The following is a 17509-nucleotide window of genomic DNA, read 5'->3' as shown; positions in this document are numbered from 1 at the left end:
AAAGCAGCCCCTATCAATTGTTTGCCTGCATTGTGCGCACCCGGAAGCAAACTTGTAACAGCAAACACCCAGGAAAACATACCCACCGATTCATTCCATGAATGCAAAGCCTTATCATAATAACAATGAAGTCAAGTTGAACAGGTAAGTGTCGGCAAAGCGTAACTTATAAAACGATAATTGTTGCGGTCGAATGAAGATTTCACATGCGGTGTTTGAAAGAAGGTAACACTCAGAGCAATTGTAATCTGTACCATTCACCCATCACGAATGTTGTATTTAAATTTCAAATCAAAACGCTCGATACACTGCTACTGCATCAGGAACATCCAAACGAGTATATCATTAACTGACGCCTTGTTATTCTAGAATCTAGTTTGTATTTACCCCCCTTCCCCGCACAATGGCGGTTTATCGTGGCTATTATCTTTGTAGTGGGTGTATGCCATTTAAACGGCTAGCCATAGACTCACCTACACAGTCTATATATACTGTAACACGGATGTAGCCAGTTCTTTGTGTTTGCCACTTTGAATGGTATTTCCCCCAGGGCTCATAAGTAATTACTGAAGTGAATACGAGTATCATTTACATCCCGGAACACTTTACCCACGGTCACGAACGCCACAATCGGGATGTGGGTTTAGTAGCAAACTATATGTTTATATAGGTGCCTTAATTTGAACAACGTATACGTCACGACTCCATTTCCAGTCTACGCCCCACGTCTACACCAATTCTATGTACACATCAGATATTACTAGTAAGTGATAAAACCAGGCACTGGATTATAAAACATGGCACGTAACATATGGTTACATATTTAATATTTTGTCGGTTAGACACTGTGCCTGCCTGTCCACCTGCCCTCAAGTATGTCTTTCAGTTTATCCGTCTGGCTAATAATAAATGAATTTGTTTAGTTAGTGCACCATGTCGAATACGTTGACAGAGGAGCAGATCGACGAGATCGGCGATTTGATGACAGCCTTTGACATTGCTGATGACCTTGGCATTGAGGTAGATGAAGACTTACAAAATGTGGAAGAAGTCAAAAACTTTCTCCGAAATCATATAAAGAAATCCGGAAACTCGGCGACAGCCAATCTGAATGTAAGTATTAAATTTATTGATTGATTTATTTATTTATTTATTTATTTATTTATTTATTTATTTATTTATTTATTTATTTATTTATTTATTTATTTATTTATTTATTTATTTATTTATTTATTTATTTATTTATTTATTTATTTATTTATTTATTTATTTATTTATTTACATTGTGTCTGATTGGCTGCTTAATAATAACATAATTATACCATTTCATTCGTCGGTAGGCAATCACATTAGTAAGACAGTGTCAGGAAGAAGACGAAGAGCGGCGTAAACGATTACAGACTCTCTATGAGAATGTTGAGGAACAATTAGATAGCATAGACAGTCACGTGGCCTCCGTGCTCCAACGAGAAGAAGTCATCGGAAATTTCACGGAAAAGATCGTCAGAGCTTCACAGAGCTTGCAAACCGGCGACTGTCCGATATTAGTTGCAGGTATAGTCTTTTTATACGTGTCACTTTTATAATGGTGGTTTTATGGTGGTAAGAGTACTAGTAACATGCCTAACTAAGCACTGGCGAACTGTAGCACTGAACTTTGAGCAGAGACACCATATATTTTGCAGGGCCCATTGCATTATGGGTGATTATAATCACACGTCCCGGGTCATGACATTGCTACTGTTTGTTTATGTGCTGTTTTTTTGTAATATATGTTATTTTAGGCGAGACTTCCGCTGGAAAGAGTAGCCTTCTGAACTTAATACTTGGTGAAGACATTCTTCCGTTTTCGCATTTGAGTTCGACGTCAACGATTTGCATATTGAGATGGGGCGAGAGAAAAAAAATGAGAATAAATTACATGTTTGGCCGTAGAGCCGATGAAATTGAGTTGGAAGGGGAGAGTGAAGACGTGTTGAAAACACTCTCAAAGTACGTACACCAAACACGTGACCGTGAAAAGCGGAGTAACTACGAAAGTATCGAAGTGTTCATGCCTATTCCGGTATTGCAGGTGGGTGGCTATTTTAAATATGCGTTTTATTTGTGCACCAGTTGTAGAATTTATTGAAACATTCATTGGCGGTGGCATCGGGGGAAGTCGGATAGAGCGGGCAGCCTCCCCTCGAAAAAAAATGTGTTTGGGGGGGGGGGGAGAAGCGTCGCCTCCCAAATCTAGCTGAAACCTTTGTGTCAGCAAAACTTGCCCCTCAAATTACAGGAAATAGCGTTTCAGAGGGTCTAGATTTCAGATCTCACCCCTCATGCAAAATGTTGTGCCGCCGCCTCTGATAATAGACCACATAGCTACAAATAGCGAATAACTTAGAATACTAATAATAGCTGAAATACTGGACGGCGAATATAATAACATGTCGATGGATTTTCTCAACGCCTTTGTGATAATATGTGACGTCATCTTTATCAGCATGGCGTGTAACACTATTTAAAGTTACATTTGTATTTCAACTTTTTATTAGCTCCGCTGTCGACTTTGTCGAGCGGAGCTTATCATATGAGTGATTGTCCGTCGTCGTCCGTCGTTCGTGTCAATGTTTTACTTTTTCGACTTCTTCTTGAAAACTACAAGCCTGAATGCTTTGATACTTGGTGTATATGTATGTACCTTGGGTAGACCTCTCTCAGATTTGTTCATTTTGTAATGATATCTTTAATTTTCTAATTTTGGTGAATATTTTTGTCATTTTTGGTAAAAAGTGATATTTTCGACTTCTTGTTAAAAACGGCAAGTCCAATTACTTTGATATTACATATAAATAGGTACTACATGTGGACCTCTCTCAGATGTATTCATTTTGTAATGATATCTTTAATTCTCTAATTTTGGTGAATATTTTTGTCATTTTTGGTAAAAAGTGATATTTTCGACTTCTTGTTAAAAACCGCAATCATTTATGGTGAAAAATGATATTTTTGAATTCTTGTTGAAAACAGCAAGTCCCATTGCATTGATGCTATGCATATTGTTCATTTTCTAATGATATCTTCTGTTCTTTAATTGAAATGTGCAGTGCTTACAGCGGAGCTATCTCAGCCGAGAGGCTGCTTGTTTTTTTTCTACCCTGATCTTTCCACTGAAATCATTCTGAGAGCACTTGAGGTGTTGACCCATAGGTGAACATACCTGAAATGTAACTGCATTCGAGGACAAACAAAACCCCCTAACTAAATGATTGTTTGCAATAGAAATCCAATAATTTCACATTGTGCAAAATCTTAAAATGTTAAATGTTATAGTGAGCAAAATTCTGGTCAGAAATATTCCCCGAGGTGAAGTTTCACGCTCGTGCCGCCGCCTTTGTTATTTTTTTGTAATAAATGGGACGCGCGCCGTGCCAAGTGTGGACGGTTAAAAAGGTCAAACAAGGTACAACGAGGAAGTCACAGCGATGCTGGTTACATTCACAGGTATACATATAGCAGCCAGGACAATTACAATTTCACGGCGTCAGTATATTACGGACAACCAACGAACAAAACCTCCTTACTAACCTAAGTTACAATATAATACAATATAAACACATTATAAGTCACAAAATTTGTTGCTAGAAAACAACAGGTTGCTCACCAGATCAGATAACGAAATCGTTTTTGTAAACTATGAGCACAATTTCTCCGAGAAACAGATATGTCTCTAAATAAATGCGGGTCAGTAGAAGAGTCAGATGCTATTTATTATAATTTTAACATATGGAAATACATACACCGCTATGTTTAATAAAAAACAAAAACAATTTTGCTCACCGAATTTTTGCCCACCGAATTTTGCCCCCCCTTAATTTTGCTCACCTAAATTTTGCCCACCGAATTTTGCCCATCCAAATTTTGCTCACCGAATTTTGCCCACTTAAATTTTGCCCACTGAATTTGCTCACCTAAATTTTGCTCACCGAATTTTGCTCACCTAATTTTTGCCCACCAAATTTTGCTCACCTAAATTTTGCCCACCGAATTTTGCCCATCCAAATTTTGCTCACCGAATTTTGCTCACTTAAATTTTGCCCACTGAATTTGCTCACCTAAATTTTGCCCACTGAATTTGCTCACCTAAATTTTGCCCACCGAATTTTGCTCACCTAATTTTTGCCCACCGAATTTTGATCACCTAAATTTTGCTCACCTAAATTTTGCCCACCGAATTTGCTCACCCAAATTTTGCCCACCGTATTTTGCTCACCTAAATTTTGCCCACCGAATTTGCTCACCCAAATTTTGCCCACCACTCTTCAGCGTCGAATTATTATGGTAGATATATTGTAAGGGAATAGTAACTCAAAGATTTGCCAAGTGGGAATGCAACCATTGTTTTGATTCTGAACCACAGTTCATCAATTCATATTATCAATTCATACAATGAAAATTCCATTTTAGGTGCTTTAAAATATGGTCTGACAAATTCTTTTGAAATTAATCAGTAATTTTATTTAAAATTTTTACAGAATGGTATCTTCATCGTTGACAGTCCGGGTATTGGCGAAAACGAAGCTATGGATAACATCGTTACAAGTTATTTAAATGAAGCATTTGCATTTATCTACGTCATCAACAGTGCCAACGCGGGGGGTGTACAGGAAGACAGAGTGAGTAATACAATTTGTTAAGTGTAGCCTGGGAAGAATCAATGACACGAGACATGTCACTCATATGGCCATTTGGTAGAATGAAAAAATAAATAATACAGTCAACGCATGTACATCACATTTCCGTCCAAACTGAATTTGATTAAATTCCATTTCCAGTCTATGTTCCGCCGTAAATTCGGCATCTCAACGGCATTTGTTCGAGACACAACTGCACGTATTTCGCCGGGCTGGGTCACAGTAGCGCAGCGCCAAGGGAATTTAACCGTAAATTTAAATAATTACTGTTGCTGGGTCTGTTACGAAAATCTATGCAATTCCGCTAAATGCCAATGATCTAATTATACCATACCCCCTCTGGTAAAATCATTACTCTGGCTCGATTTATTCCATGCCCAGCGAGTCTCTCGTGTGTCACCTTGTACATACATTTTAATGACGATTGTGCCCATCTATTCGTGTATGCGTCAATTCAACTTCAATTATAAACTTTTCAAGTCTTATAATTTATTTTCAATTTGTTTTTTATCAGCTTCAGCGCTTCTTGCGACTTGTCGTCGAGAAGAAAAGTCCCGATGAGCAGATGAAGTTTAATGCACGTGCCGCCATCTTTGTCTGTAATAAATGGGACGCCGTGCCAAAGGTTGAGAGTGAAAAGGTCAAACAAGATACAATGAAGAAATTACAACGTTGTTGGTTAGGATTGTCAGATTCTCAGGTATAAATATAGAAACCAGGATAATTACAATTTAAGAGCAACCGCAACATCCGGGCAACCGCAACATCCCCTGTCGTCACGTGTGACACGTATTTACTCAGATTTCAAATTTACTTTTCTTTGCAATTTCAGGTGTTTTTCTTATCAACGAAAAATGCGTCAATGGCGCTGAAACATGGGTCCGTCACAAACGATTTTGAGAAATTATTACGTGGAATTCAACATTTGCTGCCTATCAGTCTTACTAGCAAAGTTCAAGTTCATTACAGGTACTGTAAGTTTTGGAAATTCGTCTCAGGTATGGGTTCATTCGGGATCCGGCCGCGGTAATTTGCAATTTCGTGATGTGCTGAGTTGGAGCCGAAGTACGACTGCGTACACTGAATCGTATCGCGTGAGGAAGTCATTTAATTGTATGTGAATGTGTTCATTCCTACAGGTGGCTGGACTACTTCGTCTCGCGAGTTCTGCATCACGTCAACACGTACCTTAACAAAACACGGCGCAGCACCATGAACCTGACATCGTCCTACCGTGTCACAGAACAGCGGCTGTTGAGACTGGAAAAAGAGGCGGGAGGCCTGATTTCTTCCATGAAACGGTATATGGAAGAGCGCGTCAAGGAAATAGTCGGCGAACTGCAAGAAATGCTGCGATCTCAGGCAATCAAGGTGAAGATGCGATCCTGGGAGGACACCGAAACCCCGACAGGTCTCACATGGCCCGTCATCGAATCCCACATCGAGACGGCCGTCACCGAAAAATTGCACAAAGTGTTGTGTGACTGGGATGAGGAAAATCCCGTTTTTCGTGAACTGCAGCCTGACTTACTCGAAAAGTTCAAAGGTGAATTGAAGATGATTGAAGGTAAAATGGCTGCTTTGGAAACCGCCCTCGAGCGGCCTGACATCCAACTAGACGACGAAGAGTTCGCAACCAAAGATTTCTTTCACGACGAGCAGAACAAATACAAACACGCTCTAATCCAAATGAGTGCTAAGAGGAATGCATCCATCAGCTCATCATCATCACTATGGTTACCGTTTTCATTTGTCAGTGCTATATTTTCGAGTATTCCAACTTGGGTGACGAGGGCTAACATTAAAGGAACCTACAAGCCGAGTAAGTATATCAAATAACAAGTGTTTCGTCCGATAGATGAGATACTGTAAAATCATTTATTTTCACTATTTTAATTCTTTGAGCATATTCACTATGTTTCAATTTCACGAATTTGTCAAAAAAACAATGAGTTTTATTGTTATTTAACATGTTTTACATTTTAATTTAGCGGATTATACTTATCAGCGAAAATAGCGAAATTAAAACCCAGTGAATAATTAATAAATTTACAGTATTACACGTTTAGTTCAAAGGTCTCTCGATCAGTAAGATTCGAATTCAGTAGGTGCTCCTTTGGTGATACTGTCGATGCTGTAGAACCGCTGTCAACTTTGTCATCACAATATCTCACGTGCAAATATAACACCATCATTGTTTCCGACGTCTGCACGACATAACGGCACATTTCACCATCCGACTATACGCTAAAATTGTGAAATATATTTTTAGCTGTTCGTTATATTGGGCAATGTAAATTATCTTATCCCTCGTATTGTCCGGCCACGCAACGCTATGTGAAGTGCGCCCTCACATTGTTACGTCGTGTTTTTGAGGTCACGCCGTGGTAAACTTAAATAATTACACCAATAAGGTATATTATAAAATCTTTATAGATACGGCGCAAGCTCGATTGCTTCCGCTGCACGACCTCGGGCCGCAAAAAGCTGTATCTAGTCTATAAAGAATATTGGGACATAGTGATATAATACACGTTTTACCCCGTGCTTTTCGTATGTAGAAATAATCTACTTTTATTTATTACCATCTTGGGGGATTAGGCAATCTACGTTTATAACCCACTTCCCATTTGTTATTTTCCAGGTGGGTTTGACAGACAAGCGGAGAAAATGCACATGGAGACGTACACAAAGAATCCTAGCAAGTATATGACGGAGAGGGCGCTCTATGTACTGGACAAATTCGCTCAAACCGAAAATGTTAAAAAGTATGCGATGACGCAACTGAAACCAGCGTATAACGTCATAACAAAACTGGAGAACACCGTACCGAAAATGATACAGGCGGACAAAGAGGTAGGCGTGGGAAACGTCGACAATTTTAGTTTTTTTAGGGGGGGGTATAATAGCAATATTGAAGGTACACTGCACTCGGTCCTCCGCTAAGCATAACCATAACCGGGGTTATGTTGAATTGTACCACCACCGCCAGCTGCAGACAAGACAAGATCTTGTATTAATATTAGAAACAATAATGGTTATGAACAAACGTGTTGTTTAAAGGGCGACAGTCGTCATGCTGCGTCCTGTTCGATATGGGACTCATAGCGACGTATATAACGCGTGTAAAACAAATTCGAACACGCGCTGCGCGACGGCCACCGCGCTTTGAGAAAACCAACTCATGGGTTACGAATCGAAAATGATAGTAGATTATAAACGCGAAGATAGAATCAGTACTTTTCGTGATACTAATATCGTAGATGAATACTATATCAACTACGTACCAGCAATTAAAACATAATTTATTAAGTTTAAACTAGTTGTGATTATATATTCAGAGGCTGGTTCGACGCATTTGCTTTAGAATGTGACTCAGTGCATTAACATAAAAATAATACTGTATTGTTATAGGTAGCATTGCACGGTTCAAGTCAAAGATTTGATTATGATTTATTCGTCACTTTCAGATTATGGAAGCAATAAAACGAGACACCAGAAGCGTCGACGTAATACAAAAACTGTACGGCCCAATTAAACTGGCGTTCAACAACTACCATGGACTGTTATCGAAATATGGATATGAGGACATCCGGGAATTTGATTTGGAGCCCGCAGAGTTCAAAGGTTATGGGTCATCGGCAGTTTCAGAGTGTAGCTCATTTACATACCACTACATGGAGCTACGTCATAGTGACGCCACGCAGACTACATCGACTATAATGAAACGGTACAAGGCTGTTTTAAATGAGGCGAGCGCATATCAAATGAGAAAAGAAGAAGATCAATTCAGGTGAGTCATGACTTCTCCGCAGTGTCATTTCGGTAGCAATAATATATGGGTCCCACGCGATGTAAACAATTGCAATTAGTTCCAACGCGTCCGATCGATGGTGACACAGTCAGCTGGCGCACACGTGATAATAAAATAAATACGATATTTACTATATGAGGGCCGCCATCTTGAATGCAGCATAAAACTAAATAAGAGACAAGTTGTGAAACGCGTTTTTCAGATTCCTGCAAATCTGGACAACCAAAAACTTTCTTTCCAGCTCAGCAGCCAATCAGCAACGGCCTTAGAGTCAGATGACACTTTCGGTTTCAAATACCCCAGGAAAGTGTTCTATGTTCTTCGTGTAATTATGTGTCCGTATGCAAGGGATTTTTCCACACAAAAACGCCGAATTCGGCCAAATTTGCAGGAATCTGAAAACAGCGTTTCACAACTTGTCTCTTATTTAGTTTTGTGCTGCATTCAAGATGGCGGCCCCCATATAGTAAATATCGTATTTATTTTATTATCACGTGTGCGCCAGCTGACTGTGGTTGGTGATTATTTCGGCCTCCCATTTGATTGTGAGTTCATTTGCTTCTGCTTCTATGCGTAGATCCACATACTTAGACTTGCTTTTGTTTCAGTCAAATCAATATTATAATGATCTCTATGATGTGGCCTGAAGTAATTCGGAATAAAAGCGAATCCGGGTGACTGATCAACTTTCCATATTTCACCCAAATTCAGACACACCAATATTTCACAAATTAGTCTCAATACCCTATTTAATCGATATCGACGGTCTAATAATGCAGCCGTATTTTATGCCTCTCAGAGACATGTGTTCAATACGACACGAATCCAGCATATGCTTTGGTGTTGAATTGAGTTTTTACAGTTGCTGTATGACTTTTCACTTCCTCAAACCCACGTAAAGTAATTTATGATTCATTAACATTAAATACACGGTGACAGTTCAACGAAATGAGCAACAAGTCCGAGTACATATTCACCATATACATATTACAAGCAGCAAACAAACCTTGCACATACAAGTTGCGCCATCTAGTGACGAAACGCGTCAGTGAAGTCAACTTTTCATTTAGAGCAACGTCGTTAAAACGACAACCTTGTTTGGCTGTTGCAGTTTTTCATCTTAATAAAAATCTATTTTTCAATTCACGAAAGGCTGCAGATAAAAACAATATCAGCTGATATAAAATTTCTTCATTTCACTCATTCACGTCCTAGGCGCGTTTAGTTTTCCTTGCTACAGAGCATAAACACATTGTTTATAGAAAACAGTATTCAATTCTTCTTTTTGAACAACACGCTGTGACTGTGTACATTTTTGAAATTTCAAAATGTTCTATATAGAATAGCTGGGGTGCAGATTCTTCGAATTATAACCAGCATCCAATATAGGCAGCTGTACGGGCACACTTACAATATACTTTTATTTCGTCTCTTGCAGAAAACTTCGCTTTCCAAATATTCCAAATCTAATCGGTCTGATTCAGGACCCCCTGTGTTCGTCAAAGAAACCGGCATTTGTGTTCGAGGATTGTAAGTGCTCACTTCGAAGATTCCAGCTCGGAGAAAGCAAACTGAAGCGACCTGCCAGTTTCTATAAACCAATCGCTGTGCAGTCGGTAGTGTCTTACGTCAGTCAGACCGCCCGGGGTCTGGATTTCTTGCACAGGAAAGGTTTAGTGCACATCGAACTGTCGCTGGATACTCTCATGGTACGTCATGATTTGAAGAATTCTCCGTCTTGCGATTTTTACCTTCGATTAATCAAAATCGAATCACACTCACGACACTGTTATTTCTATGAGCTATGATACTAGTTCGCCGTGGTAGCCTGTTTGAAGATACACAAAAACACTTTTTTTTGAATTGCGAGCCATGTATGTATATGTTTTTTCCCCATTTTCCCGATTAAAATTGCTGGCATTACAAAGTCGACTGAATTAGCTCCTCCCATTTTGTCATTTATTTGAGGGATTATTTCGCTCACCAAATTTATTATATAAAACACGTTAAAATAAATCAGTGTTTAGGAAAACAAATACCCTAGTAAAGGAGTTATTTAAATACAAAATACCACTGAAATTATGAATATTTTGAAATCATTATGATGCTTGTTTTTTGTCTCTAGGTAACAGTAAGAGGAAAAGTTCTGTTGACGAACATCAGCCTCCCACGAACAATCTCATTAGATCCTGGCAGCGACACCAACGACAAGAACTTTATGTATCTGAGTCCCGAAGTCCTGGAAGGCGCACAGTATGACAGCATGGCAGATATCTACAGCATCGGGCTACTGATGTGGGAGCTGTGGTACGGGGAGAAAATCACACAAGGGTTCAAGCAGCTGGTGGTGTCGTCGAGGGAGAGGTTCACGTCGTATGTCTTGTCGTCTACGAGACCTCGCATCGCTAGCGATAAACCCATGCACAAAGCATGGCGATCTGTTATGGAAGAATGCTGGTCCAAAGACGCGCACCTGAGGCCCTCTGCGTTGAACGTATTCCACGAGGTAGAGAAGGTCAGATATGAAGAAGACTAGAAATGTACTGTCGTGTCTATTAGCGATAACCGGGAAATCGATTTGTGTGTTTTGAATTATCATGTAACATAACTATTTAACTAGTAACTATACGTTACGCCCACAACGTGGAAGCTCTTCAGTGGCATAAATCAAGTCGACTCACATGTCGCACATACTGGATATAGGATGTAACATAAATATACGCCACGCGATTTTGTTTTGCTCAAGATCCCCTTTTAAGGGCGGTGGCCGTCGCACCGCGCATGTGCGACATTAGTGTTGATAAACATTGATTTTCCCACACTCGAATGCGCTCTACCGGCGAGTTATGACCTTGGCGGCACTTGCACGAACTACCGTCTATGACCCGTTCGTACCCTCCAATCACCTTGGTAACGTTTCAGTTTGTGCTCGTTGGTTTGTGCATGGAGGTATAAACAGAATACCTCCCTGGTCTGTGCATCAGTCAAAGTCGTCATCTTTGTTCATATGAGACCCATATCCCACGAATGTGTTGCGCGACGACGGGTGTATGGAAAACGAAGACCCTGGAAAACGAAGACCTAAGACCTAAGACCCTGGAAAACGAAGACCCTGGAAAACGAAGACCCTGGAAAACGAAGACCCTGGAAAACGAAGACCCCGGAATGTTCCTATGACGCCAATGATACACGAATTCGCCCAATATCGGGCATTTACTTTCATTGTGAACTCGTTAACTAACTTCCCGTATGAATTCTTCATAATATATTATTTTCATACACATTTGCGGATTTAATCAATGTAAAACCCAGTAGTATGCCTAATTTCATCTTGGTTTCGTTTAATATATAGCGGTGTCCGCAATTTCTTGCAAACCCATTTAAAAACTTACATAGCCTTGTTAGCAGGCGTGATTCTCGTCTGGAATCGCACGTCCAAATTTCAAAAACTCAAATTTAAAAAAAAAAGACGGTCCGCCGTTCCGTTCTTTGGCTGATCCGTTTGTAGTCACAGCAACCGAAGAAGCCCGCCCATTTATCGTGACGTTTTGTGACGTCTGCATAAATTACCGTAATTAGAACGTGCTATTAAATCGTGTGTTACACGCGGAGAATCAGTGGAACGGTAAGTCTGGTAACCACGAAGTACGACATTAATTTATATACCAAAACGAACATACAATAAAATACGAACACAATGAAAGCACAACGTCAATTACCATATTTGAAATAAACTGATTGCAAGTATAATTTTAATTTGTCTTACAACTCGGTTAACGAAGACCCTGGAAAACGAAGACCCTGGAAAACGAAGACCCTGGAAAACGAAGACCATGGAAAACGAAGACCATGGAAAACGAAGACCCTGGAAAACGAAGACCCTGGAAAACGAAGACCCTGGAATGTTCCTATGACGCCAATGATACACGAATTCGCCCAATATCGGGCATTTACTTTCATTGTGAACTAACTTCCCGTACGAAATTCTTCATAATAAATTAAACTAACTACTTTTAATTGTGAAATTACAACGTGAAGTACTTATTTTCGCTGTGAACTCGCAACGTGCGTATATTGAATGCGAAATAATACGTATATGTATAATTGCATTTTACTAAACATATGTAACATATGTAAATTATTTTTCGATCAGTAACGTTGCGTGTATGGTTCTGTTCAATCTAATCAATCACGTCATATTATTAAATAGTTACCAAATGAAATTACGTACGCCCCGATCGCATGGAATTACGTCGCTATTGGTCATGGTCATTAAATGGCATGATTAAATTATGTCAGAATAAAAATGCATATTGTCACGTTACTGATTAAAACGTGTCCAATGGAACTACGAAGTTAACTTTACTGACACATGATTGAATTTGCAATTACATCCCGACCTCATTTAATTATGGTGAGTACGTAATGATTTATTTACGTACTCGTATAATAACGACATGCATAATTCTACTGCGAACTCATATAATAGCGTGATGTACTTAATTTAATTGCGAACTCGTTCAATAACGTGATATACTTAATTTCACTACAAACATATTTAATCCAACACGAGGATGTAATTCAATTGTAGCCCCTCGAAGACAATGGAAATATCTTCCGGGTTCCAATACGTATACTGGTATTTGGTGCTTATTAGAAGTACTTGCACTTTGAATATATTCGCATGTATAGTTACAAAGTTTAATCAAGCACTTTATTTATAGATTACAATTTCATACAGACAACCAAAGACATTTAAGGATAAGATGCAGTTTTTTTCTCATTTTTGACCGTTTTTGCTTTTTTGGCTTTCCTGTACGATGGGTTTCATATCCATAATTTGTTAAAAATAATTTTAAAATAATCATTAAAACCAACTTTAAAACACAGTTAAACTATTATTATGAAGCGCTGTTTACGTTTTGTTTATGTTTGAGGGATGATTTGCACATTCACGCCACTTAGAGGTTCCTGATTGACAGATGATATGTAAATTAAATAAGAGTCAACAGTTTCATAACAGTACTATTTCCGGTGATAGGGGTCGCATGTTGTGATTTTGTTTACCGCGGTTTTGTAACACTAGTTGTAATATAAATAACCTAATACATTTTCCGATTTGGAGCAGTGTCTTCGATATTATGGATGAGAATGTAAATGCGTTGTGCCCTGGCTTCGACGTCACTTTCGCACAACATATAATTTATGCAAGTACCGCCCCCTTTTTGTTCATGCATTGATTACGTCAATATAACGGGTACATTCAGAGTGCCGCTGAATGATACTTCTCGGAACGCACTTTCAAGTGCGACTATTCTCATATTAGCTGGTAAATATTGTAACAGCGTTGGGAAATAGCATTATTATATTGCGTGAGCGAAAGACGCTGGTAAGACTGTGTCACAACGCGTTCTATTTACTTCCAACGCGCGTGGTCGGCGCCTCTGATTGCGTTTATTTTGTATTTTTATTTTCGAAATGTATCACTGCCTGCGTTTTTTTGTTACGTCTCGCAACTGAACGTCCAAGCTGACCTTGTTTTGGCTGTAAACGAAACCAAGATGAAATTAGGCATACTACTGGGTTTTACATTGATTATATCCGCAAATGTGTATGAAAATAATATATTATGAAGAATTCGCAATGAAATTCGTACGGGAATTTTGTTAACGAGTTCACAATGAAAGTAAATGCCCGATATTGGGCGAATTCGTGTATCATTGGCGTCATAGGAACATTCCGGGGTCTTCGTTTTCCATGGTCTTCGTTTTCCAGGGTCTTAGGTCTTCGTTTTCCAGGGTCTTCGTTTTCCATACACCCGCGCGACGACCGCCATCCTTTAACCGAACACCGCAACCTGACCGCGTTTTATTGGTCGCCGCATGACAAAAGCAGATACCTTGCCTGTACCCAATTTCCGGCTAGTCTCGCTTTGAGATTAACATCCGCGAGGGTGGTCTATCTGTGTACTAAGGGATGCCATTTCGTCTGTTGCTATTCTAACGATACTAAAATTTGCCTTTTATTAAATGCTGACTTCTTAGCCAAGAATAATTGTCCATTTGAACGATATTGCTCTTACATCCATGGAATCCAAGTTTACGTCACAGAAATGGTTCGCCGTTAGAGGGCTAGACTTCTAAGGACAACTTGAACGTATTGAGCTTTACCGTCCCAGCTTTCTATGTGTGTACGCGTTTAGTGCTATATAAGATGTATGATTCAAATTTTACTTGCGTGATCAGGACGAACTTCTACATCGCTTGTAATCAAGATATTAATGTTCCTGCGACAAGGAGTGGGTGTTTGATTAAATAATATGGGAACGAACAACGATCGCTTTAACAAGATTTTCGGTATATAGGAACTTTACATCAGATTTTCATGGCCTGTATTTAAATACGCCGTGTATCCCAGTACAAAATACGACATAGTTGTACTGTATAGATACTGAATTATCACACGTACATTGTTGGTTTACTCAAAGCGAATGTGCGAAACATAGGGGCTCATTTTACCCAAAATATAACCAATGATACATACGTGTTATGCTCAAGTTAAAGCGGGAGAGTCATCACCTGCGCACGCGCGGGAATTGAGTCCCAAGCGACGATAACAACACACGCTAAAAACGCAAAGGCTCATGGGTAGACGCTTGTTTGTAAACAATGACACGCTATGGCTATCTGACGCATGCGCATGAAACCAGGGTAATTTTACTGTTTCTTTAAATCTATGTAGTTTTCTTTATATTTCTCGTTACTACGGGCCCGTGCATTATTTATTATGGTAACCCGTATTTGTGACGTCATGGAAAAGTTTTGGTCTCGTGATTGACGCCTGTTGAGACGCGCTTCACTGATTGGTGCGTCCCATGATGTCACGCCACTCGGCGCGCAAGAGAAGAAGGTGCAGGACAGACAAAGATGGCAGCAGCCGAAAACGGGATTGTGTTGGAACCGTGAACACGAACGTGTTCTGGAAAGCACCAAGTCGGCATACGAAAAGCTGAGAAAGAACTGAGTTCAGGGTGTTGCAGCCCACGGACGAGTTTATGTTATTCCCGTACTGCGAAGAAACCAAAGTGACTGTCAAACTTGCGTTGCACCAAATTTGTTGACGTACAGCGTTGGACTGTGATGACCGAATTGATGCGACTCAGGAACTGATCGATGAGCGGTGAGTGATCTTTTGCAACGTGTGGCTCAAGAAACTTGACGTACATCAGATCGAGGAGCCTAGAATCATCAGGAGTAGTTGTGATTTCCTGAGAGTGACCGTGTTCTCTGGCGACGCCATTGCTTGCGTCATCGCTGATTATACTTGCCTCGTGGTCAGCGAATTTACTGTACAGGACGTTGTGAACTGGTTGGCGATTTTGTTGACATGAGTTTATTATTGTGTTATGTATCATTTTATGAGAACTGACGATAGCGGTAAAGCTATTGTGTTTTCACTGTAAAATTTCTGTAAAGCACGCATTTTGTAATTTCAGAAATTGCCGTTGTACTTAGACATGTTGTTGCCATGGCGTTTCTATAATGAGTGAATTACTAGTTAAAATATTAAATCTGTTTACTTTACATTTGTATTTATTTTTATTTGACCAGTTGGTTGTTCGTTCCCCCAGGCGGTATAAATGCCTGTATGCTCCTCACCACGCCAAATTAGCTAGCCTGAGATTCGAATACGATTATTTTTATGAAATTGGGAAATTCGCACCGGAGCTCATGTCCGGTTATCCACGTCCTCCATTGAGCGTAAAACGAAATATCTCGCGGTGGACTTGGTGCGAGAAATACCCGAGTTCCACGCAGGTGACGACCCTCCCGCTTTAAAGAAGCAAGTTCAAGTATTTCGGAAAGGGTTTCTTTTTAATAACTATTTATTTGTGACAACTTTACCATTTTGTATGTTTGCAGTTTGTAGTCGTTCAGTTGAGATGACACACGTTTCTTCAAAATTTCGCCCTCTGGCGGCAAAGCGGTCATTGTTGCAATGAGTAAAAAAAGTAGCCGCTCAGCAATGGATATTTTTTAATCCCTATTCGTCAGTCAATAAAAAATATTGTCTTTCTTAAATGGCAAACGACTATCACAATCAAATACAGTTGTGGCTTTGACATTGCTTTCATCGTCTACATTATTGTGACGTCATATATGGCTTCGTCGCTAGAGGTCGTTAGTTAGGAACAAAGTATTATGTTTTACTGTATATTTGTTTTACTTGTTTCTATAATAAAAATGAGTATTTAATAAACAAGCAAATAAAGTCAAATCACAATAATAACAACTATGGACAGTATAACTTTAACATCAATATCCGTATAAATACCCATATCCATAATTTGTGATTTATTGTTGGGAAGTTAAGGTCAGAATAGTGGCTGTGGTATTGACATTGTAAAATCTATACGTGGAATATACGTATTCTTTGGAAGTGAAGTGAAGTTTACCTTTCACCAGAAAATCTAAATGGTCCTGCGGAACACATATGTCTAACATTTGAAGGCGAATACATACACTTGACCTACTAATTGATAACCTTAAAATATAACAAGGTCTTGAAAGTCACGTGGGGGAAGAAATTTAGAGGCCCCTTTTTCTCCTTGTAGATCTACACTTAACCGACAAAACACATGTTGTGATCTCAGCTTTGTTCCTTTGTTGTGAAAATGTATCCAACTAGCATTGGAAAAAAGTGTGCCAAGTTTGAAAACCCTACATTTTGTTCACAGCCACTGGGGATTGGGGTCTATGCTTTAGCCAAACATCAGGCAAGTGAACCATCATTGTATTATAGCTTTTGAGGCACAATGTTTCACATACACATATCCATATTATACATATATATATATTATATGAAGTTTGCGTTATTACCAATAACAAAGATCTATTTATGCGCATGGAAGGAGAAGTCATAATCTGATTAGAATAAACCTAACAGGATGAACAAACGTTTACGATTATAATAATGGCAGACTTGATAATCAAATCGCGCTCATCCAAAATACCTT

General features: G+C 39.3%; 1 protein-coding gene across 1 annotated transcript; it reads left to right on the top strand.

Annotated features, from left to right (window-relative positions):
- The first annotated feature begins 14 nt into the window (after nt 1-14).
- LOC100370751 (uncharacterized) lies at nt 15-13394 on the top strand. Its single transcript, XM_002732467.3, has 12 exons — nt 15-144; nt 924-1113; nt 1341-1554; nt 1785-2074; nt 4521-4661; nt 5194-5379; nt 5512-5648; nt 5819-6501; nt 7324-7535; nt 8150-8472; nt 9932-10202; nt 10619-13394. Exons 2-12 carry the CDS (start codon nt 934-936, stop codon nt 11027-11029), a joined length of 3048 nt encoding a protein of 1015 aa, XP_002732513.1. The 5' UTR covers nt 15-144; nt 924-933; the 3' UTR covers nt 11030-13394.
- The last annotated feature ends 4115 nt before the right edge of the window (nt 13395-17509 follow it).

Source organism: Saccoglossus kowalevskii, chromosome 9 (assembly GCF_978046115.1).
Source record: "Saccoglossus kowalevskii chromosome 9, keSacKowa6.1, whole genome shotgun sequence".
NCBI classification, from domain to species: domain Eukaryota; kingdom Metazoa; phylum Hemichordata; class Enteropneusta; family Harrimaniidae; genus Saccoglossus; species Saccoglossus kowalevskii.
The sequence above is the reverse complement of the archived record's forward strand: the minus strand, read 5'-3'. Positions and strand labels throughout refer to the sequence as shown.

Coding starts and splice junctions, on each gene's coding strand:
- LOC100370751 (XM_002732467.3), top strand. CDS start 934: ATGTCGAATACGTTGACAGAGGAGCAGATCGACGAGATCGGCGATTTG. Junction 2,075..4,520: donor TGCCTATTCCGGTATTGCAG/GTGGGTGGCTAT, acceptor AAATTTTTACAG/AATGGTATCTTCATCGTTGA. Junction 8,473..9,931: donor AAAGAAGAAGATCAATTCAG/GTGAGTCATGAC, acceptor CGTCTCTTGCAG/AAAACTTCGCTTTCCAAATA.